Source organism: Equus caballus, chromosome 19 (genome assembly GCF_041296265.1).
Source record: "Equus caballus isolate H_3958 breed thoroughbred chromosome 19, TB-T2T, whole genome shotgun sequence".
Lineage (NCBI taxonomy): Eukaryota > Metazoa > Chordata > Mammalia > Perissodactyla > Equidae > Equus > Equus caballus.
Genome location: NC_091702.1, coordinates 20,334,970 through 20,362,253, shown reverse-complemented (window position 1 = coordinate 20,362,253; position 27,284 = coordinate 20,334,970). Strand labels below are relative to the sequence as shown.

General features: G+C 39.1%; 2 protein-coding genes across 10 annotated transcripts in view; one reads left to right on the top strand and one right to left on the bottom strand.

Moving 5' to 3' along the window:
* The window catches only part of LRRIQ4 (leucine rich repeats and IQ motif containing 4), a 16,708-nt gene extending 11,010 nt beyond the window's left edge, over positions 1-5,698 (bottom strand). The window contains exons 1-2 of one of the 2 annotated variants that reach the window (XM_070243226.1): positions 5,027-5,531; positions 1,975-2,032 (exon numbers count right to left, since the gene is read on the bottom strand). The gene's annotated coding sequence lies outside the window, so the exon portion shown is untranslated. Of the gene's footprint in view, positions 1-1,974; positions 2,033-5,026 lie in introns of both variants that reach the window. The other variant, XM_001491405.5, reaches the window with a different exon arrangement.
* LRRC34 (leucine rich repeat containing 34) lies at positions 5,390-27,284 on the top strand. Of its 8 annotated transcripts, none has more exons than XM_023623284.2 (12): positions 5,561-5,712; positions 8,715-8,881; positions 9,179-9,299; positions 10,428-10,546; positions 10,645-10,709; positions 11,706-11,789; positions 14,962-15,090; positions 17,328-17,423; positions 20,653-20,807; positions 21,415-21,570; positions 22,199-22,325; positions 23,673-24,913. In XM_023623284.2, exons 3-12 carry the CDS (start codon positions 9,226-9,228, stop codon positions 23,874-23,876), a joined length of 1,209 nt encoding a protein of 402 aa, XP_023479052.1. In that variant the 5' UTR covers positions 5,561-5,712; positions 8,715-8,881; positions 9,179-9,225; the 3' UTR covers positions 23,877-24,913. The 8 variants fall into 8 exon arrangements, with proteins under 8 accessions (XP_014588223.2, XP_023479051.1, XP_023479052.1 ...); XM_070243228.1 differs by having other exon boundaries at positions 5,585-5,872; XM_014732737.3 differs by lacking the exon at positions 8,715-8,881 and having other exon boundaries at positions 5,390-5,712; positions 23,673-26,425.

Genomic DNA, 27,284 nt, shown 5'->3' with positions numbered 1-27,284 from the left:
AAAAATCTCCAGTTTCCTATACACAAACTCCTGACAATGCTGAAGGCTCCTAGATCATCCACAGTATCCAGACTGAGGCGATGATACAGACAAAATAGAACACCCAACACATTTATTACGTGCTCTAGGCTTTACTTAAGTTATTCAATCTTCCCAAGAACCCGAGGAAGGTGGCACCGTTATGAGCCCTGTTTTACAGATAAAGAAACTAAATTCGAGAAAGGCTCCTCTCAGAAGATAGGAGGAGGTGGGAGGAGGAGCGGAGATTTGACTTAACCTCGCTGAGGTTTTTAACATCATTTGTTCACAGGAAGCCTGGTTTTTATTACAATCATTCTTCTTGGGTGTGAGGTTTCAGCCTTGATTTTCTTTTTCAGCCTTCCAGTGGTCATCGGGGGAAATTTGTGTGGACCGGCCATCCTGATTAGGGTTAACACAGGTGCGTCTGGGCTTCCAGACACATAGAAGAACTTATTTCTCCAAACGTTCATCTTGCTGCCTGATGAGACCTGCCTAGGATTGAAGGGAGAACTAAGGAGTTACACAATCTTCCGTGGAGCAAAAACGTTAAGATAAGCTGTGCTCACTACAGCTGTGCATATTCAACAGGATCAACTGTTCAAAACTAACCAGGCCTTTCTGTCCCTCCTTAGTATATGAGTGAGCTGTCTTTCCAGGAAGTCAAGGTCCAGATGTCAAGATTTAGCCTTGCAAGGCCAAACGCAGGCCGAAGATAAAAACTAACCAGAAAAGTCCAGAGAGTCAAGGAAAAAGAAATTCAGTCTTCAAGGCCAGACGCATGCTGGTGGGAAGGCGCCAACCAGCAAGGCCGCATGCTCCCTCTCCCCTCCCTAAAACCCCAGCACATGCTCTCCCTCCCTTCCCTAAAACCCCAGATTAAAACCCCTACCTTTTTCCCTTCAAGGAGGTGGATCTGAGTTCTAACTCCCATCCCCTTGTCTGGCTGCCTTTTGATAGTAAACCTCTTTCCTTGCCACAAGCCTGACGTTTCAGTTATTGGCCCTACTTTGTGGCGCATAAACGAACCTGTGTTTGTGTGTGGTAACAGAATGTCTGAAAGTGTGTGTACATATATTGTTTCTCCTTAATGATATATCCCACATGTGTCCCGAACCAATTTGGCCCTCTAAAAGCTATATATAGTATATCTATTAGCAGACTCAATGAAAGGAGGTTGTAAAGCCAGGATTTGCAATAGTTATACCAGTAATTCAGCCACAGTAAATAAGAATGGGGAAGATTGATTTCTTATTGGCATTTTTTCCTAGAGATTGCCACCTGAATGTGGTCAAATTACCTTATTACAAACCAATATTACTGTGGAGTTTCTGTTGCATTGGAATAACTGTTTCATCATCATTAAAAGGAGCCAGGGTTGGGTAGTTTAATAACTAGCCCTTCTTTGTGTACCTTTAATGTCTGAGAAAACCATTTAGGAAAATAGTCAATCCTCTCAAATTGACATCAAGTGTTGATACTTTTGTTTCCAAGTCTGATTACAACTGGCTAGATAAGATTAGGGTCCCGAGGTTAATATGGTGTGTGACTCTCTCTGATAGCATAAATAACCATTTATGATTGACCTAGGACTGGAGAATCATGTAATGGTGACACTACCCTTTGCTTTGATAAAAATTTCTGGGAAACTATTAGATCCCATGGAAAAATTTTAAGTCTCCACTCAGTACTGAGGTGAATTCCCATATAAGCTTCGGACTTGAGTAGAAAACTTTTATAAGTAAGAAACTTTAGATTTTCGGCAGGGGCAAGAGGGAATCTAAATGGCTTAGCCAATTATAAAGGCAGGATTCTGGGTATGATATTACGATATAATAAGAAATATATATTTGGTCTTTGTTCTCACATTCCTGATACGAGCTTCTAAAACGCTTGGAATTTTCTGAGTGAAAGGAGCATCTTTTGTTATTCATAATAAGCCCCCTTCAAACCTACCTGAGTTTATGCTAAGGAGGTAACTCTTGCTGGTCCCATGATAGCTTCAGGATAGCGGCTTGTTGGCAGAGGAACCAATCATGTGATTAGAGTGTTGAAACTTTCAGGCCCCCCTACCCAACTCCAGGGAGGGGAGAGGGGCTGGAGATTGAGTTAATCACCCATGGCCAATGATTTAGTCAATCGTCAATCATGCCTATGTAATGGAACCTCCATAAAACCCCTCAACAATAGGGTTTGGAGAGCTTCCGGGTTGGTAAACACATCAAGGTGCCGGGAGCGTGGTGTGCCCCTTCCCCATACCTTGCCCTATGCATCTCCTCCATTTGGTTGTTCCTGAGTTGTGTCCTCCATGATAAACCAGTTATAGTAAGTAAAGTGTTTCCCTGGGTTCTGTGAACCATTAAAGCAAATTATTGAACCTGAGGAGGGGGTCGTGGGAACCCCTGATTTGTAGCCCATTGGTGGAAGTACAGGTGACAACCTGGGACTTGTGACTGGCATCTGAAGCGGGAAGCAGTCTTGTGTGACTGAGTCCTCGACCAGTGGGGTCTGTTCTAACTCTGGGTAGTTAGAGTCACAATTAAACTGTAGGACACCTAGTTGGTGTCCAGAGAGAACTGGAGAATTGCTTGTTATGGAAAACCCACACGTTTGGTCTTACAAGTGTTCTGTGAGTAGAAACTGATCATGGTTAGTACTGGGCTATTGACATGCTTGATATGTTTTCTTCTTATGAGAAATGGTAGAAGGGAAAAAAAAGCTATAATCTTGTAATGAGCTCTGAAAGTTTTGTAGAGCAAAGAGTTCTCCCAAGCTGGGATTCAGTAACTGTGTCCTTTTGAAAATCTCTGATCAGTCATCTGAAGGTGAAAAAGGCCTTAGAGGAACGTTCTTTAGCCAGAATTGTTGGCTCGTGCTGAGCAGTGTGCGCCCATCCCCATCGTCGCCAAATTATTGATCTGAAATAACTTCTCACACTTGTTTCCTTTCAATAGATCCCAAAGTGGTATTTTATCCCTTTTCAAAAATGTATCTTCCCCTCATTCCTCTGCCCACACCGCTAGACAAAACCTTTTCTTTTTCTTTGGAATTTGGTTTTTCAAACTGTCATCTTGCCTAATGAGCATGAAGGTTTTGGGCACTATTCCACCACTAAGCACTGAGAAAGTTTCTCTTCTCATCAGATAATGAGAAGGTAAATTTTTCATACAATTCAGTCATCTTTTATCCATGGGCCAAACCATTTGTAATAACAGAACACTCATTTTGCCATCTGCATACTCAGTACCTAAACAACACGTATGCAGGAACAGCACCGGAAGTCAGCACTTCAGATGCTCAGCAGAAAATTCAACCAGAAATTTCCTCTGTTCCGGCATTTGTTGAGTCATCTGATAGTTGGGAAAAATAGCTAATGGATGTTAGCTACTAACTCCCCCAGATCCTTCAGTTCCACTTCCATATTATCAGGAAACAACGTAGCACATTATCTGTGTTTCCTTCCCTAAGTCATAAGTAAATACCATGTTGTTGGCTTTTCAAACAGAGTTACAATAAAAGAAACAATCATTTGAAAAATATTTCTGGATCTCCTACAAAACTATAGTCAAAGATACACCTGTTAAGTTACTAATATAAAGATCTACCTACTCAACCTTCCTACTACAAGGGGCCAGAGGAATGTAAATGCTGCCTTTTATTGAAGCACGGGGATTCCACACCCTCATATATTCTCTTTGGTTTTGACTTCTAGTAAAGCTCAGATTGAAGTCAGACCTCCACTCTGGGTTCTGGACACATAAGCACCTAATGAATCAACTTAAGTTTCCTTAAAGCCCCTCAGCAACATTTCTCTCCCCCACCCCGCTACCCCCAATCAGTGGTTCTCAAGGGGAGGGTTTTTTTCAAACGGCATCCCTTCTCTGTCTGGAAATCATTGGGGATAATGAGAAGTGTACCCATGGAAATGAGTTTTACAGTTGATCACCCTATTTGATGTACATTTTGACATTGCAGGCTGTAGTTCTGTGTAAATACTTTTGTTTTTGTCTTGCTAAGGCAGAACAGTGCTGTGGGTGCTGTTGGTCTGATTACAGCAGCTCTTTTCTGTTTGTTCTGTTCTGACCCTGTTTATGAGTCACTCTCTAGAACAAAAGTCTGATTTTGCGCTTCTTGCTCCCTTGGAAGAGTCTCTCTCCCTTCTCCTGGAGTAGTAATTAATTAACCCTCAACCTCTCTTTACTTTCCTCCACCTTCTTAACCCAGAATACTTTAAAGGAGGCATGGGGAAGGGCAGACGCTGAATTGTACCTGCACTCACACTTTAGTATTTAATCCACCTTTCAACATTGTTGGTAGCACATGGAGAAACGAACACATAAGTGTCTGTTTTCTACCATCATCATGTTTAACTTGAAGAAATGTTATTTTGAGTGATGTTTAAAATATTTGGGGTACACAGGGTTTCAAGAGACCCCTGACTTGCCGAGGACAACAATTTCTTAGCAGTGGCGCACTGGTCTGGAATTGCCTGTGGGGAGCATGAGGGAGAGAGGACCGGGACGCTTTATTTGTCCTTTGAACTGTGTTCATAAACGGTCTGGTTTCACCTTCTCACAGGCAAGCAGTCTCTGGCTGGCTCCAGAGTCCTCTACAGGGCCCTTGGACTTCCTTCTCTTTGATCTATGGCAACCCCAGACAAAAGGCTTTTCCTTCTCTCCTTCCACTTCTTCTTCCTCTCACATCCAAGTACCAAATCCTGACCACGTTACTATGTAACTATCCTGGGTTCTGTCCCCTTCTCCTTGTCCCAAGTCCAGCCTTAGCTGAAGCCTTATTACCTCTCCTGGGCTCCTGCAGCTACTTCAGATTTCGTCTCCCCTCGGCCATATCAAACCCATCCTCCATCAGCTGACCCCGATCTGAGGGCTCCCAGCGCCCTCCCCCATCGCAGTTGTGCTTCTCAGAGGACGCACAGGACTCCACGTGGATCTGGCCTTGCCTGCTGCCGTGCCCCCCGCCCCGTATTCATCTGGGCAGCCCCAAGTACCTGCGCTTCTCCAGCACGCACCAAGCCGTTCTGCCCTCAGGCAGGTTCACTCGACCAGTCAGGATGTTACCTCCTCCCAGAAGTCCTCTTCGATGCCCCTGCCCTTCCACAAGACTGATCTACATGGCCCTTTATGCTGCCTAGCTCCGCGCCCTATCCATGCAGGTGCTCTATCTGCTTTTGCACTTGGCCCCCGCCGGTCTGTGCGCACTTTGGGGAGGGGACTGTGTCATAATCGTTTTTGCAGCCCCGGCCTCTAGCCCATCACCCGTGCTCCCTAAACCTCGAGAACTCCTCCCTGAAAAGGAGCCGGGGCGCCCTCCCTCAGAGTGTCTTTAAACCAGGGCGGGGTGACCTGGACCCAGACGTGGTGACCAGGGAGCCTCCATCGCATCTGCGGTCACTGCCTACCCACTCTGGCCTCAGGACTCAAGCGGATAATGGCAGGGGACCGCGCAGCCGGCTCGACGCCGCGCTCGGGGTTTTGCAGACCGCGGGCACCCCCACGCGGCACGCCGGCGGCCTGGGCGAGGCAGGCGCATGCGCGCGGTCGTCATGACAACGCCGCCGCCGCGGCCCGCAGGGTGAGAGAGACATGTGGACCGGCGGCGAGGAGGCTCCCTGGACGGAGTCCCAGTCTCCCCCTCCCGCCCCCGCTGCGACCCCTGCCTCGGCCGACGGCCGCGGTAAGCTGCAGGGTGTCCTTCGGCGCCGGGGCGAGCTCGGGCCCGTTCCCCCGAGCAGGCTGCGGCCGGAACTTTGGGGCGCCCCCAAACGCGGGCGGAAGGGGAGCCCAAGTCCCAGCAGCGGGGCCGCCCTTCGCGCTATAGGTTGTCCTGACGGAAGGTGTGTCTGTCGCTTTGCTCTTACGGTCTCCGGGAAGGATGTCTGGATGCTCTTCTCGGGCCCTTTTCTGGGGAAGCTCCAGCGGGGCCCAGTGGGCAGGAGGGTCTCGAGAACATTCCGACTGTGCATCTCTGTGCCGCTCCGTTTTAAATATGTCTGCGTCCGAGGATTCTCTCTAGCAAAGGAAGCACAGCTGCACTACCTTCGTCCCCCACCTTTGCAGTTTGGATGCTTGTTTTAAGTCTGTGAATATGGCACTGTACCAGGAGCCTGACGTACTCCTCAGTGCACCCGTGGGATGGGCATAGTTATGCTCTGCCTTCAGCATCAGAGGAAATTTAAGATCGGAGAATTTAAGTCACGTGTTCAAAGTCACACAGCCGATTCTGGATAGGCACCCAAGTCTGACCCTCGACGCTTTGCTTTCCCAGTACTTGCTGTTCCCGTATAGGAGGGCGTAGGGAACCACCTCCAAAATGAGCCCTGTCCCTAGAAATTTTAAAACGTGCTTCTAGGTGAAAATTATTTGAAATTCAAGACACAGGTGTGGATGAAAAATGAAGTTTGGGTTATACGTTCTTAACATTTTCCTGTGTAACTGGTTATTCCTAGTTTTTGCTTTACAAATTGTAGACTGATTTATGATGTTTCTCCTAATATGAATACAGTATAGGGAATAAATTATTGGTGCCATAAAATCCTGACTACAATATTTAGGTGAATTTTAAATAAAAGAGAGAGTAGCTGAAAAACAGAGCAGAAACTTTTAAATACTCTAAATCCAATGCCAGTTAATTAAATAGGTAAATTCTTGTAACTTTCTTTGGCTACTTGTAGTCTAAGATTACTTCGTGCCTTCACAGAGTCTTGAGTTGTAAGGCTGACACATTTCTGCTTGTCCTGGGTGTTGCAGCCACCCGCTCTCAGTGATTTTCTCGGGGCGTCTGTCTTATTTTTAATACCGAGGAAGGCAGTTGGCAGAAGGGAGGAAAGAAGCCCAGTGGGAGCCCAGCTCCAACAAGTGAATCTGTTTGAGATCTACTTGCTTTGTTTCCCGTTGAGGACACTAACGTAGCGTTTTCTAGATTGCATTCTGTGTGAACCGTGGTCACGTAAGTCTGGGAAATGGAGCGGTTTTATCTTCCCTCCCCTCCAGGCTCAACGATTTGAAGAGTTTTTGTGCACCTGAGTGTTTTAAACGTCCTGAGAAGTGTTGTAGATAGAGAGGTCTGTCTAGCCTTGTTTAGTTCAGCACTTCTCGAACTTATTTGACAATAAAACCCATTCTATTTAGAACATCTTTGGTCATCTTGCAGATTAGTATTCCACAGAACACAGTTTGGGAAATATTGTGCTAAAAGATTTTTTAAGCACATGAAAATTTCCGAAAATAAGTGAAGGATTTCTTATGTCCATCATCCGTGAGACAGAAATTATGCTAACATTAAACATTTTCAGAGAATATCTGATGACATGGAAGATTGCTCACAATATAATGTTAATTGAAAAAAGATATAGAACTATACTGAAATATTCCAGTTTTGTTTAAAAATGCTTATATGTGCATATAAAAGAAAAGCAACAGGGAGGAAATACCCCAATCTCAATTGTAGTGGTTCTTTGGCAGTGGGATTAGCTGATGAATGTTTATTTTGTTTTTGATATTGAAATTTCAAAGTTGTCTAGAATAAGTGTGGGTTAAATTTATTTTTAAAAAGCTTATTTTATAAGCCAGACAGAGAAAGACAAACTCTGTATGATTCCACTCACATGTGCAAGATAAACACATGGACAAAGAGAACAGTTAGTGGTTACCAGGAGGAAGTGGGATGGGGGTTCGGCACAAAGGGTAAAGTGGTGCACCTGTAATATGACTTACGAATAATAATATACAACTGAAATTTCACAACGTTGTAAACTATCGTAACTTCAATTAAAAAACCCAAATATATAAAAAAGTTTATTTTAAAAAACTGTAAGAAAAGTTTATTTGCTTTCATTTTTAATATAATGTTCCTCATCTTTAATCTTGTTTGCAAATTTTTAAGCAAACTGATTAGTTCATATAGTGCAGAAATCCACTCAGCAAAGAACATCTCTGAGATGTAGAGACTTGGAGAGGCTGGCTCCTAAAGACACCAGGCTGGTTCAGTAGTGAGATCTCTGAGCACAGATTTTCCAAGAGACGTACACAAAAGGTAGGACAGAACCAAAGACAGTGGTATGTGCTCCTAGGAAAGTGACAGTGTTGTTTCCACCCCAGAAATTCTGGGCCTTGAAAAATGCTTTTAAAGTAATATTGAGGGGGCCGGCCCCGTGGCCAAGTGGTTGAGTTCGTGTGCTCCACTTCCTCGGCCCAGGGTTTCGATGGTTTGGATCCTAGGCGCCGACATGGCACCACTCATTAGGCCATGCTGAGGCAGCGTCCCACATGCCACAACTAGAAGGACCCACAACTAAAAATATACCGCTATGTACCAGGGGGCTTTGGGGAGAAAAAGGAAAAATAACACCTTTAAGGTAATATTGAAAACATAAGACGATTAAGGAAAGCTGCAGGTATAACAGAGGAAGGGGATCTCTTCTGCTTTGTTTCCCTCTTCTTTATTAAGGACTGAACAGGGAGAAAATCACCTTTAAAAAGAGGAAGTGGAAGGCCAGGGTAGGTGAAGAGCTTCTCTGAGCCAGACCTCCACTTGGTGTTAGGAAGAACTGACAGCTATATTCAAAAATGCCTTCCACTTGCACGGTGGAGAGGGTATCCAAGAAGCCCACGGAGCTTGGTGGCTTTTCAGATCCCTACTGAATTTAGATTCTCTGATAAAATTGTCTTTTTATGAAGCCATTAAAGAAACCTTGAGTCACCGTAACCCAGAGCGGCAGAGCAGAAAGAGGCTTTGGAGTCAGTTGATTCTGTACTCTGCACTTATTAGCTGGATGATTTTGGACGAAATATGTAATTTCTGTGGATATCATTTTCCTCGCTACCAGGCCTGTTACATAACTGAGGTTAGTTCTCCCTTTATGTCACTTCCAAGTTAGTGTCTGCCCACCCTCAGTGGTGCTCCTGTGGCTCTGGTTCTCCAAACAGCATTTTTATTCTCTCACGTTCCGTCCTTCTTTTTCTCTAGTCTTCATTCTGTCTCCCTTTCTTCCCCACCCCCGAATCTCTACACACACACAGTCATATCTTTGAAATAAGTGTAATATATCTATATCTGTATCTATACTTATTTTTTTTTTTGGAAAAAAAGCTCCTGGGATAACTTATATGTAATGAAGCATAATGCATTTATTTTTCAAAAGCTCCAGAACCGTTTGACAGTCTCCAGGAACATTATAATAATCTATGTATGGAAAAGTCCCAGAAAATTAATCCTTTTATATTGCACATACTCCAAGAAGTGGATGAAGAAATTAAAAATGGGTAAGGAAGACAAATCCTTGATTACATGTGTAATATTCACTGATACAGATTTGTGTGAAAATCCTGGAATACTGAGTGATTTTATACTTGCAAATCCTTGGTGAGACAGACCTCTTTTTTGATTCAGAGCAGTAGATGACTGACGCTGTTAGTAGGGCTTGGAGGTAGTGCAGGATTCTGGGAATGTAACTGTGGGCCCTCCAGGACCAAGTCCACTGTCCCCATCCCTTATAACAGAGTGATTAAGAATTGCCTTTCAGAAAATTTGCAAAGTCACAGAGCCAGAGCATGCACAGAAGAAGAAGTCTTGACTTGAAATGACCACGGAACCAAAGTTTCTCCTCCCCATGGAAACAAAGGACCAGGACATGACCGGAACGTAAAAGTCAGACTCTTATCAGAAGTGAGAGGGTCCCTCATTCAGGAAGATCCAACGTTAAAATTCCTTCCCCATCTCAACATAAGTGTTTAGAATCCTATCATAAAAGTTTAGAGCCTCATCATAAAAGTTTAGAACCTCACCATAAACATTTAGAAACCCTGTCATAAATGTTTAGAAGCCCAACAATCAAAATCTGTCCTGCCAGCGTTTCCGCATGCCAGCCTGCTCTCCCTAATCTCTTAAATTTCACTCCAAATCCTGAATGAGGGAGACACATCTGAGGGCACGTGCCCCCTGTCTCCTTGTGGATCGATCTTGCAGAATAAAGCTGCTTTCTTCCCCAAAAGCTGATGCTGTGATTAATTGGGCTCTTCATGTGCATTGGGTAAGAGAACCCCAATTTTGTGCAGGAACAGGAAGATCCCTAGATCAGCAGTCTCCAAGTCTGGACTCCGGATTTGTCCTTAACTCCTGTGAGCTGCGGTTATTTAGGCAAATTATTGAAGTCTTCAGTGTCATTATCTACCAAGTGGGATACTTTGTTTTTTTGTGTGTGTGTGCAAAATTATATAGCGTATATTAAATTGCTTTGCAAAATCTAGAATATTCAGTAAAGTTACTTGGTTTAAATCTATATTGTGGTATGTACTTGGTTCCAGTAAATGCTATCCGTGATGTTACTTTTCACACATGAAGAAAAAATACTTTTCTTTCTTTACTGGGTTTCTTTTTTTGTATTTTAACAGGTTGGAAAGAATCACATTAAACATTGCTGGTAACAGTCGCTTAACACCAGTAGAAAGAGTAACAGGTGAAGATTTTTGGATTCTTTACAGAATTTTAAAGAAGAATCCATATATTACTGGTATGTCTCCTTAAGAACCATTACCTCCTGTTTTCATTGTCCTGATTTTAAGTATTCATTACAAGAAGTATCAGCTTCTATTCGTCTGTGTTCTTCAGGTTTGGATGTTAGATATAACCTCCTAAGTGATGTTGGCGCATACTATGCTGCAAGACTGCTTCAGGTATTAATTTAGAACAAAATGTTCTTCGTTCTGTTTTGTTTTTCTCCCAGGAGCCAGTTAAGAACGAGTCTGTTCTCTCGAACGTGCAGGGTGTGAGCACCCCACGCTTGCTAAGTTAACCTGTATTGCAGACTTCACTTTGGAGACCCCCCGAGCTGAAATGCTGCATTATGGTTGCATTCTATTTAAGAACGACTGTGCTCTGCCAATCAGAGTAGGTGTACTTGAAGAAAAGGCCCTGTTTCAACCTTAGAAGATTGACAAATGTGTTTATCTGTGCTTTCAGTTACAATGTTTAAAGCAGCATATATCATTGTTTTGATTCCTCCCTTGAATTGGCTTTTTAATTTCCTAACTTCTTGTCCCAATCTCATCTGCTAAAAGTGCTTCTAATAGCTTAAAATGATCTTAAAATTCTCATCCATAAAATGGCATACAACATAACGACAGAGTGAAGATATAAAAAAATAGGAAGTAGACAAGTTATTCTTAGCAATCACAAATAAAAATGCTGCAAAAATCATCATCATCAAAATGGTCTTAGTTCTGTTTACCATGAAGCCGCCTAGTCAATGGCACACACACAAAACACTCGTCTTGCAAAATGTCTATGGTCCTGACCCTGTGCTGTATTTATAACACTTGAAATACACTGAAAGCCTGTTTATGGATTTAGTCTCAGTAGAGCTGGTACCTAGAGTTCCTGAGTCATCTTTTGCAAACTTGTTGTACACTATGCTTAAATACATAAAGTACATCCATACTTTGAATCATTGGTCAAAACTGAATATAGTATTTTTCTTTCATTTATATTGCAATTATGTTTAAATGAGAATGGTGATTTTTTCCTTAAAGGTAGTTTCTTTTGCTGGACTTTCAGATTTTCTGGGTTATAAAGATTTTCTTTGGAGGTAAACACTTAAAGCAGCTCTTGTATATTGTTGATTGGTTTCTAATAATACATGTGTAAAGCCTTCTTTTCTTTCCTTATTTTAGAAACAACCTTATCTCATTTACTTAAACCTTATGTTCAATGATATTGGCCCAGAAGGTGGAGAATTGATTGCTAAAGCACTGCATGTAAGCATTTCTGTACCTTACACGAACATCATTTTATGTGGGAATTTTAATTTTGGATAGCTTGGAACCAGCAGAATAAAATGTTAATGTGTATAAATGTAAATTGTATAATGTAACATATTATTTTAATATTGTGGGAATGTCTATTTTTATTGCACTTCAATTTATTAAAATGTGGACATTATATGAACAGTTTTGAAATAACTTTTAAAAATAAAAAGCTTCATTAACATATAATTCACAGACATAAAATTTACCTTTTTAAAGTGTTCAAGTGAGTGGGTTTTTTAGTATATTCACAGAGTTGTGCGACCATCAGCACTATCACTGTTTTTAGAACATTTTCACCCCAAAAAGAAGCCTTGTACTCATTAGCAATCCCTCTCATGCTTTTCTCCCCCACTCCCCAGCCCCTGACAGTTACTAATCTACTTTCTGTCTATAGATTGCCTATTTTGGACATATAAATGGAATCACACATGTGGCCTTTTGTGACTAGCTTAATGCTTTCAAGGCTCATCCATGTTGTAACATACTTCATTCCTCTTTATTGCCGAATAATATTCCATTGTATGGATATATCACATTTCGTTCGTCCATCAATTAATGGACATTTGGGTTTCCACTTTGTAATGAACAATGCTACTATGAATATTTGCACACATTTTTGGGTGCACATGTTTTCAGTTTTCTTGGGTATATACCTAGGAGTGGAATTGCTGGGTCGTTTGCTAACTGTTTAACCTTTTGAGGTACTGCCAAACTTTTCCAAAGTGGCTGTCCCTTTTTACAATTCTACCAACAATGTATGAGTGTTCCAGTTTCTCCACATCCTCACTGGCGCTTGTTATTGTCTATTTTGATTTTAGCCATTCCTATTGGTATGAAGAGGTTTTGTGCTTTTAATCTGCAATTCCCTAATGAATAATCATGCTGAGCATCTTTCCACCTGCTTATTAGCCACTTGTGTATTTTCTTTGGAGAAATGTCTATTCAAATCCTTTGTGCATTTTTAAATTTGATTATTTGTCTTTTGAGTTGTAAGAGTTCTTTATATATTCTGGATACAAGTCCCTTATCAGATATATGATTTTCAGATATTTTCTCTCATTCTGTAGGTTGCCTTTTCACTTCCTTAATAGTGTCCTTTGAAGCACAAAATTTTTTTTTTTTTAAAGATTGGCACCTGAGCTAACAACTGTTACCAATCTTTTTTTTTTTTTTTCCTTCTGCTTTATCTCCCCAAACTACCCCCCGCACATAGTTGTATATCTTAGTTGCAGGTCCTTCTAGTTGTGGCATGTGGGATGCCGCCTCAATGAGGCCTGATGAGTGGTGCCATGTCCGCGCCCAGGATCCGAGCTGGTGAAACCCTGGGCTGCCGCAGCAGAGCATGCAAACTTACCCACTTGGCCATGGGGCCGGCCCCTGAAGCACAAGAATTTTTAATTTTGATAAAGTTCAATTTATCTATTTTTTCTGTTGCTGTTTGTGCTTTTGGTGTTATATCTAAGAAGGCTTTGCTTAACCCAAGTCATGAAAATTTACACTTACATTTTCTTCCAGTGGTTTTTTGTTTTAGCTTTTTCATTTAGTTCTTTGATCCATTTTGAGTTAATTTTTGTATATGATGTAAGGTAGGAGTCTAATTTCATACTTTTGCATGTGGATATCCAGTTGTCCCCATACCATTTGTTAAGACTATTCTTCCCCCATTAAATTTTCTTGACACCCTTTTTGAAAATCAATTGATTATAAATGTGAGGGTTTATTTCTGTACTCTTCATTCTAGTCTATTAATCCATATGTCTATCCTTATGCCAGTCCCACACTATCTTGATTACTGTTGTTTCATAGTAAGCTTTGAAGTTGAGAAGTGGGAATCATCTTTGTTTGTTTTTCAGGATCGTATTGGCTCTTCTGGGACCCTTGCATTTCCATCTGAATTGATCAGTTGAAAAGATCAGTTCATTGATTTCTGCAAGAAAAGCAGCTGGGATTTTGAGAGGAATTGCTTAAATCTTTAGACCAATTTGGAGAGTGTTGCCATCTTAACAAAACTAAGCCTTCTGACCCATGAATGTGGGCTGTTTCCATTTATTTAGATCTTCTTTAATTCCTTTCAGTGATGCTTTGTAGTTTTTAGTGTGCAAGTCTTGTCTTTCTTTTGTTAAATTTATTCCTAATGTTGTATTCTTTTTGATGCTGTTGTAAATGGAATTTCTTTAATTTTATTTTTGGATTGTTCATTGCTGGTGAATAGAAATACAATTGATTTTTATATACTGATCTTGTGTCCTGCGGTCTTAGTTCTAACAGCTTTTTTGGTGGATTCCTTAGGAGTTTCCATATATAAGATTATGTCATATGCAAACAGAGACAGTTTTACTTCTTTTCCAACCTGGATGCCTTTTGTTTCTTTTCTTGCCTAATTGCCCTGTCTAGAACCTCCAGTACAATGTTAAACAGAAGTGGTGAGAGTGGACATCCCTGATTTCTTCTTGCTGCCACGGGGAGTTTGAGTTAATTTTAAAGATAATTTTTTGCACTTATACGTCCTAATATTTATTCATTAGATCAATGAAATGTCTGTAAATTTTCTTTGGGAAAGATTTATCAAAAGTATGGAAAAAGAGGAATTAAGCTTTGCAAATGCCTGAGAAATTGTATCACTTTAAAAGTGAAACGGGGGAACGTGGAGTGGTTGCTTAATGGGTACAGGGTCTCCTTTGGGGGTGATGAAAACGTTTTGGAACTAGCTAGGAGTGATGGCTGTACAACATTATGAATGCACTAAAAGCCAGTGAATTGTACACTTTCAAATGGTCAATTTTGTGTTATGTGAATTTCACCTCAATAAAAAAAGTGGTATAATTTTCTTAGAAGATAAATGTATAGCTTTTCCAATGAAAGGAATGTTTATTAAAATCTGCTTCATTTACTGGTCATTGTTTGGACAGCTGTTTTCTGGGCATTCTTTCTACTAAACTATTAAATTAGATTTTTATCTACTATGGGACACTGAATGTTACCTTTAAGGAATATATTCCATTCTATCTCCATGAAAAACTGATGAGTCTACAAATAGTAATACAGTCTCCTAACTCATGTAATCTAAAGAGAACTCTGTGGGTTAAAAACTTAACCAAATTTTGGTTCTTTTCCTTTTCAGAAGAATAAAATTCTGAAACACCTAAAAATGACCGGAAACAAGATTGAAAATAAAGGTGGAATGTGTTTTGCTGCAATGCTACAAATTAATTCATCCTTAGAGAAATTAGATCTGGGCGACTGTGACCTGGTGAGTAAACCGGTTACGAGAAAATCACCCAGATATTGGATCATTCTCCCTGGAAACCAGCATAGAGGATCGTTAGGGAGACCAGCTAAATGACAGTCTTATGAATGATTAAGCTTGCCCCTAATGTCTAATATGAGAGAAAATGCTTTTTTTTTTTACCTAGCCATAATAGTGCTGTTAATAAAATCAGATTGTAGTAAATACTACTATAAAGAACACTCACAGTATAATAAAAATCTTCCTAAACTTCCATCCATAACCCTTCTTAACCTGTATGGGATTTTTAAAGAAAAAGATTGTGTTCATTTTAATTAAATACTACTTCATCAGTATAATATAAATTTTTTACTTTAGGAAACATTTTGCAGTGAGTATTTATGTTGTAGTGTAAAAAACTAAAATGATGATGCCAAAAGCTGCTCTGGGCCTTCATCTGGCCTGATAATGAGAAATGTGTGTTTTTTGCATGTCTTCAAATTCCAGGCTTCATTTTCTCAAACATGCTTTCACACCTTGAGGCCTACTGTTGGGAACCCGTTGTAAAGCCTCAGATTAATACAAAAGCACTGGGACACACAAACAATAAGACAGCCCAGGAAACTCTTTTGGGTAACAGGTTCTGAAGCTTAAAAAGGTTGTAGAAGCAGCCAGTACGGTTCTGGGAAAGCATTAATTCAATATATATTATCTACTCATACCAAGTCTAGATTCTAAGGATACAAGAGTCTAAGGATACAAGAATGCATTGGATATGGTCTCTGCTCTTATAAAGCTTACATTTTAGTTGGGAAGACATCTATGAACAAGTAGAGAAAAGTGCTACAAAGATGGCCAAGTACTCTGATAATAGCGAGGAGGTAATCTGCATGATAGGATGGTTGTATAAGAGCTGAGGAAGTAATACTTAGGAGTCATGAAGGATGTGAAAACCTGCCTTGGAGAGGGTCCATGGCAGAACATCCCAGGCGGGGGTCCAGCACACAGACTCTAAGACACTGCGTCCCCAAAAGTGGTATCGGTAGCAGTACTGATACACACTAAGGTAATTTTAATACTTGTGTATTTATTTTTTACAGATGCTTTCTATTTATTTCAAGGGATTATGGTTTTCCATTTATGGTAATGATACAGTTTTAAAATATAAGTGAAAAAGTGAGTTGATTTAATGGAAAAGTATTAGATAAATAGTAAACTGAATTCAGAGATGGCAAAAATCATGAGGGAGGTACATGAATAATGAAATTTTGAATCTAGTGAGTTTTAAGAACTGAAAAGTCAGAGTGGCTGGGCGGAGGGAGTTAAAAGGTGCCTCAAAGTGAAGGTGGAGAAGTTCACAGAGGCCAGATCCAGCAGTTTGTGTGGGTTGTGGTTGTGGTTGTGGGTCACGGGTCAAGGGCCAGAGGAAGAAGAGGGGATTGTATTATAAATGCAAATCAAGGAAAGGCTTTGAGGGGTGTCATGATCTGACTGGTACTTTCAAAAGATCATTCTGGTTTCTCTGTGGGGAATTAAGAGAGTGGCAAGAGGAAGCCCACTGACCACTGAGGAAGTTACTACAGTAGTCCAGGTGGGTGACGAGGACTGGGGGTGGGGTGGTGGCCATAGAGATGGACTAATTTGAGACATCTTTTGGAGGCAGAATCTGTAAGACTTACTGATCACCTGGGTGGGAGGGCAAGAGGAGGGGTGGAGTGTGAGGAGGCCCAGGTTTTCTGGCAGACAGCTGGGTGTGTGTGGTGGTGTCCGTCACAGAGATAGGGGAGGATTAGGCCTTTCCAATAAGGTAGAGAGGGAGGCCTGTGGGAGCCATGAAAAATGTGGTTAGTATCCCTTTCCCGTCCTGCCACACACAACGAGTATGAATAAAAGAATGCTGGGCAAGGAAACGTGCTCTAAGCAGCCTAGAGCCCTAGCTGTGATCCACGTGAGTCTGTGTGTCTGAGATCTGCATCCAGAACCTTGGGGAGCAAACCTAGAGGCAAACACGCTAGGAAATGGATACTGCAACTTTAAGAAACTCCCCATGCCTGTTGTAGATAGATTTTAGGGCAGGAAGAACACAATAACAATTCATTTCTGAATTTGATCAACCTACAATTTAAGGAGGAGGAAATGCTTAAACTTTTAAAAACACAATTTGATTTATCAGAATCCAGATTACTGATCTTGAAATATTTATTTAGGGAGATTAATTTATATACTCTGTCAGTTTCCTTAATGTATTTACCTGTTTTTAGGGAATGCAAAGTGTGATAGCATTTGCTACAGTTCTAACTCAGAACCAAACAATTAAGGGAATAAACCTAAACCGACCTTTACTGTATGGTGAACAGGTATGTATTCAAAGTGATGGCAATTAATACTGCTACATGCCAAGAAAACGAAGGTACTGCTTACTTCAGGTTATGTCAAGATACATGAATGCATTGTATTTTTATAATTGTAAACCACTGTTTACAAAGAAAAACATTTTCCCCCTAAAGATTGGCACCTGAGCTAACAACTGTTGCCAATCTTTTTTTTTTTTCTGCTTTTTCTCCCCAAATCCCCCCAGTACACAGTTGTATATTTTCATTGTGGGTCCTTCTGCTTGTGGCATGTGGGACGCTGCCTCAGCGTGGCCTGATGAGTGGTGCCATGTCCGCGCCCAGGATCTGAACCCGTGAAACCCCGGGCCGCTGCAGCGGAGCGTGCGAACTTAACCACTGGGCCATGGGGCCGGCCCCAGAAAAACTTTTATTTAAAGGAAAATTATTAATTCTTGCTAAGAGTTTAACTAAATATGATTTTAGATGTTGCTTACTTAAGCAGTAAACATATCTTTTTTCTCATAAACGCAAATTCTCAGTGAGTAAACCTGTGAGGGGCAAAGTAGTTAGGATGAAAGCATAAATGACTCAAGTTTTAAAGACTGGATTAGAAGAGCCCAGTGTGAACTATCTTATTGCTTGTTTGTTGTATTGATGTGACTGAAGCATTACATCTTTGAAATCATGAAATGATGGCAAAGTGTGTGTGAACCGCAGTCGGGCAAGCCTGGACTTGACCTGATAGGTAAGCTGCATGCTGGGGACAGAAAGAGTAAAAACGTGGTTCTTACTTTGAAGAAGGCTTCTCCTTGCTCCCGTGGCTTTCCTTTCTTATCAGTTGTAAAAAGCCAGGGAATAGGAACTCATTTTATTATTGATCTAAACAAAAACAGAATATCTCCTAAAAGGAAATGTCCAAAGCACTTTACTTTATATAGTCTTTAAATTATCTACTTCACTGTTCGCCATTAATGAGCAATTGAGAACTAGCCATATTTTAAAGGATTTTACATATTCATAAGTGTATTTTGCATTCTTTGCCTACATAGATCTCTCCCTTTAAATTATTACTGCACTTTTCTGTACTAAAATTTTTGGAATTTTACACGTTAATTGATTCATGTACATAAATCTAATCTGTTCAACAACACACCCGGAATCCTCAAATACAAGAATGCTACTTAAAGACCAGCAAAATACCCGGCTCAAAGTAAGCATCTAGTGAATTGCTTCATTCATGCTTCATTCACTCAGGAAGTATTTGAATGGAGCCCTAAACCAGATGCAGTGCTGGGTGCTAGAGATGTCAGCCCTTGTCTTCAAGGAGCTTTCAGTCCACGTGGAGGGAGACCGACAACTCTGGAGACTGCTATGTTCAGGATGCCTTTGGGAGCATGAGGAAGGAGATCGAAATCAACACAAGGGGACAACAGGTGGCAGGGAAGGTGCTCAGATTGAGGACGTGACAGGAGATCTGAAGGCTAAATCAAACTTTTCTGGGTTAAAGCCCTGAGAAAATATGTTAAACTATATGAAATCACATTAGAAGCACAATTCCTCTTTTAAGTATGAGTGGTGTCATTAGTCCTAAATCCATCTGAGACTAGTTATTAAATTTAAGCCCAGGGCCCTTTCTCAGGCCCAGGCCCTTGCTGTCAGCTTAACTATAGCAGCTTTCTACTCCTTTCCAAGGCAGCCACCATCCTCTCCATCCTGAGAGTACTATTCTCCTGTTAAATGGCTGTGGAGTGAAATCCTCCTGTGTTTCTTGATATTTGCTGTTTGCAAATATAAGCCTGCAAACCTATTCCATTTAAGGGTTTTACTGTTCATTATTTAGGGAGCTTGGAAAAATACCGGCGCCAGTTGCCACCCTAGGCAAATGATTAAGTCACAAACTCTGTGAATAGAGCTAAAACCCTCTTACTATTTCTGACACTGGTTCCCTCCCTTAATAAGGGTGGTCGCTCTTTCAAACTTCATCACCTAAAAATGCAATCAAAGCATAAAACATGAATATGTATTGAGTATGTTCTCCGTTCCAGGCACCATGCAGAGCAATACTGGACCCCCTAATTGATCAGTTTGCATTTGTTAAGATCTCAAACCACGGCTTCCCGTTGGTTCTATCTTTTCAGTGTCAAAGCAATAATTTAAACAGATCAGATACAGGATTATAGAATACTGAACAATAATAAATGCTTTGCAGTTTTCTATAGAACACTTATTTTGTGCCAGGTACTTTTTGTTAACTAATTCTTTGAGGGAACTATAATTTCACCTATTGTAAAGAAAAGGAAACTGAGCCTGAGATGAAAGGTAATGCCAGCATTTGGACAGTTTTATTATAAACCTCATGTACTATCTGCTATTACTATGTGGCTTCATTTAACTTCTAAAGTTTTTCTCACAGTACTTTTACTTAATTAGAGCATATATAGTTATCCATGTTTGTGATCAGCATTTCCAGTGACTATAAAACTTATTACAAGTACAGCAATCATGTGAGAGGACTCCTCCTGACCATAAAATACTCTGGCACACTCATTTTAAGACATGCTTTGATTTTGTTAAAAATTTAAAGTGCTTGGTATTCAAATCCTCACTGAGGTTATATACCTTTTGCCTGGAAGCAGCTAGATTTTGGAATTAAAAAAAAAAGTCTTCCAGTAAGACTGGAGAAAAGACTGACCAGAAAACAAAAGTAAAACATATTTAGAAATTTGGGATGATTATAAAAGGGGGGAACTGGATATATCCCAGGGTTAACAAGTCTATTTTTAAGACAGAATCGAGATTGGGGAAGGTCTTTGTATTTGTCTAGAAACTATTAAGAGTGGAGATGAAGAGCGCAGTTCAGGAACACATGGAGGGTGCAAGAAAGGTTTAAACTCTTGAGAGAACAGCAAAAGAGAGCTCATATGCTCAATCCATCATGGGACCAATTGTTTTGATTTTTTCCCTTCTGGAATGATTTTTAAAAGATGATTATTATGTTTTTTTTAACCAGCCTCTTTTGCATCACTTACTCACTGCATTTTACAAATGCAGGTGCCTCTTTCTAAGTTAACAAATCATTTGTGGGAAAAATGTTTTTTTTTTAAACAGCCTGGCCAAACAAATGCAAATTGTAGACTAACAGTCTTAACTGATATAATCTTTTCAGAAAGCTAATTTAAATAACAGCATATGTTTGGAATAAAAATATACAGCTTCAAAATTATATTTTAGAAAAAAGATTTTATCCTTTTAGGAGGAGTCTACAGTTCATCTAGGCCACATGTTGAAAGAAAATCACTGCCTTGTTGAACTACACATGTGTAAGCATCAGATAAAAACTGATGGCATAAGACAGTTATGTGACGCCCTGTATCTCAACAGGAGCCTCCGCTACCTTGATGTCAGCTGGTAAGTGATCATTTATACAGTATGTAATTCGGAAGTTAAGTTGTGGGAATAATCTATATAAATGTTCAAAGTACATAGGATAATTTGTTAGACACTAATTCCAAAGATTAGAAAATGCAACCATTGTTGTGGCCTTTTTATCCTAAGCCTTAGCATTTATTTAGTTTATACTGATACTATATCTCCTAATAGACTGCACAATTATGTGCAGTCATGTGCTGCATAACGACATTTTGGTCAACAACAGAGTGCATATATGATGCTGGTCCCACAAGATTAGTACCATATAGCCTGGGGGAGTAGTCAGTATACTATCTAGATTTGTCTAAGTACGCTCTATGCTGTTCGCACAACAATGAAATCACCTAATGACGCATTTCTCAGAACATATCCCAGTCGTTAAGTGAAGCACGACTTAAACCAGAATGGAAACAATATTTTACGGCGTATTTTCATTAACTCTTTTGGAAATTGAGTGATTAAAATAAATCTTTATTAAATTAGAAAGTACAGTTTATTACTCTATAACAGTTTTCAAGCATGTTATCTCTATGAATAAAAGAACAATACTTCATCTTTTCAAATATACATATTTTTCCTTTTCCAGCAATAAAATAACTCATGATGGAATGGTGTATTTGGCTGATGTGCTGAAAAGCAATACTACCCTGGAAGTAATAGATCTTTCTTTTAACAGAATAGAAAATGCAGGAGCAAACTATCTCAGTGAAACTCTTGCTTCACACAACAGGAGTCTTAAAGCGTTAGTATGGTTTTATATTTAATCAAAATAACAGAAAACCTTAAATTTTTAGAAGACTAACCTCAAACCCCTTAAAGCTGTTAAGATTCATGATAAAGAATGAACAGTTTCTGATGTATTAAGTTGCAGTAAACATTTCAATTTCTATTTTTTTAAAGTCATGCCTTTTAAAAATTAGACTGACTCCAATTATGACTGCTTAAGATTAATGAGAAAATTCTTATTGCTTATATTATTTATCCTGAATTCTAATAGAAAAATCATAATCATTCAATGTGATCAAGACTTAAAAATCAGAATGAATCAAAGAAGAAAATATTATTTGGATGACTTTATCCTGAAAAATATATCTGTAATCCACCCAAACATTTACTGAATAATATAAAACAGACTGTCATTTCCAAAATGTAGGTAGTTTTACTGGGTGCATGAAGCATCTAGTTAGAAAACTACGTTTCTTGGATTTTAGGAATTCTATTGTCAATATTTTGACTACTACATTAAATATATTTAAGAGTAATGCCAAGACTTTACACAATAAAATGTTTGTAATGTTGTTCCTACCTTATGCATTCTCTCTTTGTGGAACTATTAGTTTCCAGGGTGATTACTTCTTGGTTTTCCATAGATTGTCGGTGGTCAGCAACAACATAGAGGGAGAAGGACTTGTTGCACTTTCACAATCAATGAAAACAAATCCCACTTTCTCTAATATCTACATTTGGGGAAACAAATTTGATGAGGCTACATGCGTGGTAAGTTTTTTCCTTCACTGAAGGCTTTTTCTTGGGTCTTCTCTATAACGTCAGACATTTACAGGTACCTTAGAAATGGCTACAAAGTATAATGAGACACTGCAGTTTTGATTAATTTTAACATAAGTCCCAAAAATTAGCTCCTGGAAAGTTTTGTGGTTGAAATAGCAAAAGATAGCAAATACTACATGAAAGTACAAAGATCACTGAATTACACAGTCCCAATTCCTTCAAAGTTAAAAAATTTTAAAAGTCACCATTGTTGACTTATTCTAAATTTGATGTGGCACAATCCCCAATCTGCTACCACTAATTAAACCAAGACATGGAATTTGGAAAGATATAAGTTGCCAAAATATTTGGTATGTTGCTTATGTAAATACAGAGAGCACTTGCTACTTACTTTCAAAACAAACAAAAAGTGTAGTAACAAATAGTTTTCATTTGGAAAGAATGAAGAAAATTAGATGTTAAAATTCTCAAAATCTGCAAAAGGAGTAATCAAAATTCCACCACTAAAAAGAGTAATAAAATGTACGCTGTTTTTCTTTTTACAAAATCCCTTAACTTTAGCAAAACATCATATCCATATTCTACTCATTAGAAGCTGAGTAAGCTGAGTTTGGAAGTACTAGTGACAAGCTGAAGCAGAAAGCAACTAGACTTTTACATCTTTTATTGGCTAAATTTCTGCCTATAATCACCACCTTATTGACAAACCAGTTTAACATATTTGTATGACATGCTCACATAGGTACCAATGTTCCATAAGAGATATCCAAAGAAAATTCTGCAATGAAGAAATAATTAGGTGGCCAGCCAGGCCAGCATCTAATACTATGGGAAGTGTCCTTCTCAAACGAAATCTGTAGATTAGCTTCAGAGGGTTCATGAACTCCACAGAGTTGTATGCCAAAATCTGTGATTGTTTATTTTTCTGAGAAATGCGTCCCTGGCTACCATCAGATCTTCAACGGCATATACAACAGCTCTCCTCTCTCATTTAAGAACCCCTGCGGGACTTGAAAATTTTGACCATGGGACCTTTGGTCCACAAAATTGGTAATACAATTATTAACTCTGTGAGTCATACAACAACAAAACGTACCCAATACATTAATACTTATAAATAAGTTTTGTAAGATTATAATTTCATGGTGTGGAATTAAATCAATAAAGGTCTACAATAACTGGAAAATATTAAAATTCAGCAATGTTATTCAGAATATTTTATTTTAAACTGCAAGTTAGCATAGCTAATTTGAATACTGAAATTTGTTTAAGCACTGTAATATGAATAAATTATTTTCTTAATGATAATAGTTTTTCTTTTCTTGAAAATCCTAGGCATATTCAGACTTAATTCAAACGGGCCGTCTAAAACCAGACAATACAGATGTGGAGCCATTTGTGGTGGATGGACGTGTGTATCTTGCAGAGGTCTCCAATGGCCTTAAAAAGCATTATTACTGGACACCAACTTATGGAGGAGCTTGCAGCGACTCGTCTAATGCAGGTTTTACTCTTGTGCCAGTAGGTCAACATCTATGAAAAACAAGCTCTAAAATGATTTTCACATATTTGTCTTACTACTTTCACAGAGGTTAATATTTTACTTCTTATTAAATTTTTCTTTCATAAATTAGGACAAGTTACTTTTGTCAGATGTGTTAAAAGATATGATGACTATATTAAATGTTATATAACTGTCCATTGTGAAAAACTGAGTAACTTTTTAAAAGAAATTTTACAAAATGGAGACTAAAATTTCAACCCTGGAGAAAGAAATCAAGGAACTAAACTTATTTCTTTTTATAAGGAAAATATAATCAAGTAGTAAAAATAGCATACAAGAATCATAGGTATATAGGTATCCTAACTGAAAATTGTCATGAAGTGGTACAGTGGTTTCAGGTGGCAGATTCCCAAGGCATCTCAAGGGGTTTAGAGGCTGAAAAAGTACTTTATGTATCTTATTGAGATATTACAGATGGGTGTTGATACAATTTCACAAACACAGGCAAATATATATAAACATACACATATACAAATACGTATCAATCAACGTATACTTTCCAAACAAGTCAGTGCTGCCAGTGAACTTTTTAAGATAGTTCTCTTTTAGAGGATGCCAGTAACGTTTTAATGATTTGATAGCAAATAATTACTAGTGTCTGTGGCCAATCTTGTTTTCAAATTAAGATTCCTATAAAGAGGCAATTGACACGATGATCCTTTGATTACAGACCTATATTCACAAATGTATTAATTCATACGTACCAAGAAGAGGCTGCTTGATCTGAATGATTTATTACTGCTGAGCCCAGGCAAAGTGTGAAAAAAATATGTAGATAGTTTTAAAAGGTAACTTTGAGGTTCTACAATCTAAAAGAAAATAGCATTTATCTCTAAATGTTGAGAGTGAGATGGCGGAATAAAGGGGGCGGTCAGCTTCACAGTTGTCTAAGTACTGGCCTTCACTTAAAGTACTGTGAATTCCTCAAATCACCGCTGCGTTTACTACAAAAATTTAACACTGCAAAAAAAAAAGTCACAGCTGACACTGCCCATTCCTTTAGGTTAAACAAGATAAATATCCCCTACACACTATTTAATGACTTCTGAAGTTTAACAGATCGTTCCTTATATTCAGCACCTAACACCACCTTTCCGTACTCTCGGGGAAAGTGGGCACAGATGGTGGTGGTGGTTATGAAATGGAAAGAGCATCTGGATAAATTGTATGAGGCATTATTTTCACTTAATGTTATAGTTATTGAGCCAGAAAAGACCTAAATGCCTTACCAAATCCATTCTCACGCTTTCAGAGAGATGAATTTGAATTATCCAGGACAGACGGTTGCTATCAGGTTGAGTCTGTGCTGAAAAACAAAATCTTAAAACATCTGGAATAGGTTGAAAAATACACAAGAATTCATGTTAATAATAACAAAACATGTGAAATGGATTTCAGGGTTTTTTTTTAAAAGACGTTGTCTATATGTTTTATTAAAGAATACCACAATCTGGTGATGGAATTAATAGAAATATGACCTTTCATTGATGCGAAAAACACTTATTGAAGATTTGCTGTCAACAAATATTTACATTAGAACTGACAAAACTAGACAGACCACAGAATTCTACAAGTGCCTTTATGTATCTTGACACTTACACTGATTAGTTTTAGTAGTTACTGATTTTACTCTTAGTTATTGGGTTTTATCCAACCTTATTCTACAATGTTCTTCTCTACATGTTCCAAATCTTATTTTCTTTCCATTTTAAGATCTCTCCTCTGCAGACAGGTTTTTTACGAAGTTCTTTTACATTATTACATGCTGAATATATCTGGAACTAAATATCTGTATCTAAAAAAGCTATTACGTCCCAGGAAAGTCAAATGTCTCTGTATTGTTAAAAATGCAATAGGAAATGAATAAAATTTTTTCTTTTAATCAAATTTGAAAAAGTGCAGAATTCAATAGATGTAATAAAACCACACTATAAGGATAAATATAAACATTTTAAACTCTCATTACATTTGGAAAACATTAAGCTGGTGAGGAAATGCCCCTTCTAGCAATTGGAGAGCCAGTAAACTTAAACTTGAATTTAAACTGACAAACTTCTTACACGCGAACCGACAGGTGCTAAATCAGCATTTTTTAAAGTGCGAACGAAGCATCAGAATTACCTGGGGCAAAGGTTAAAAATACAGATTCTTAGAGTCAGATCTACTGAATCAAAATTTCTGAGGATAGCCTGGGGAATCTGCATTTTCACAATCCAGGTAATCTTTAATCTCATTAAAGCTGAAGAACAAATGTTCTAGTATTCTTATTCTTCAAATTAGATTTTATACTTTTAAATGGAAGTATAGCAATCATACAGAAAAGTACAGAAATCTTAAGTGAACAGCTAGATGAATTATCACAAAGCTAACTTGTGTTAACTATGACCCAGATAAAGATAGTAAATGCCAGAAGCTTCCCAGAAGCTCCTCCAATCCTCTGCCAATAGATAACTGCTATACTAACTTCTAACACCCGAGTACTTTTGCCTGTTTTTGAATTTTATATAAATGGAATCATACAGTATATACTCTTTCTGTACCTGAATTTTTTGCTCAACATTTTATTAGTGTGATTCATTCATGTTGCTTAATATAGCAGTAGTTCACTCATCTTTTATTGCTTTGAAGTATTCCATAATATACTGGGTGGCAGAGGAGTCTACATGATTCTGGAAAGAGAGAGCCTCTCAGGCTAGGACACAGCCACCATCAAAGCAAGCCTTAGTAAAGCGGTTTGCTTTTCTAGGCTACTCTTTGTTCCTGTATGCTATGCAAGAGACCCACAAACTCCTATATTCCCCCAGGGGAGACTCAGAAGGTAGCTGAATAGGAAGCACATAGGCTTATCTCGAGCCTGCAGTGGGGTGGCATGTACTAAACCTGCATCCTGACCTCTGCAGCGGACTGCTTGAGACAGAGTTAGAAATCTCCAAGTTTTCCACACCCAAGAGAACTAAGGGGAGGCCAGTTGAGCCAAGAACTACTGGGCTCTGACCAGGCTAGGAACAACTTGATCACATATTTTATAACCCATTGCCTGTTGCATCAGAAGCCAGTAAGATGCCCAGAAGATGGAAGAGATGAAGACACTGTCTTCACTAATGTTATTATGTCATGTAAGCCTCTTCCTCCATATATCTGGACACCATTTTAGAGAGAAGACAAAGGGCAGAGACAAGATGGCAATTTTCCAAAAGTTTCAGCATTACCTTATGATATTATAAATTATATTCCCTTTATATCAGACTATGTTTTAAACTGGCTAGGACTAAAAGTTAATTTTTTCCAGACTTCCCACTGGGTGGGAAGGACATGTAAGTTCTTGTAGGAAAATTCCACTTCCTCTGCACATCTGAATTGCAGTGAGTAAACCTGCAACCATA

Bases quoted from the DNA above. Each gene is read 5' to 3' on its own strand.
- LRRC34 (XM_070243227.1), top strand. From the start codon at position 5,622: ATGTGGACCGGCGGCGAGGAGGCTCCCTGGACGGAGTCCCAGTCTCCC. The intron at 5,873-10,427 runs GTGTGTCTGTCG...GTATTTTAACAG, and splicing joins ATAGGTTGTCCTGACGGAAG to GTTGGAAAGAATCACATTAA. The intron at 17,424-20,652 runs GTATGTATTCAA...TTATCCTTTTAG, and splicing joins CTTTACTGTATGGTGAACAG to GAGGAGTCTACAGTTCATCT.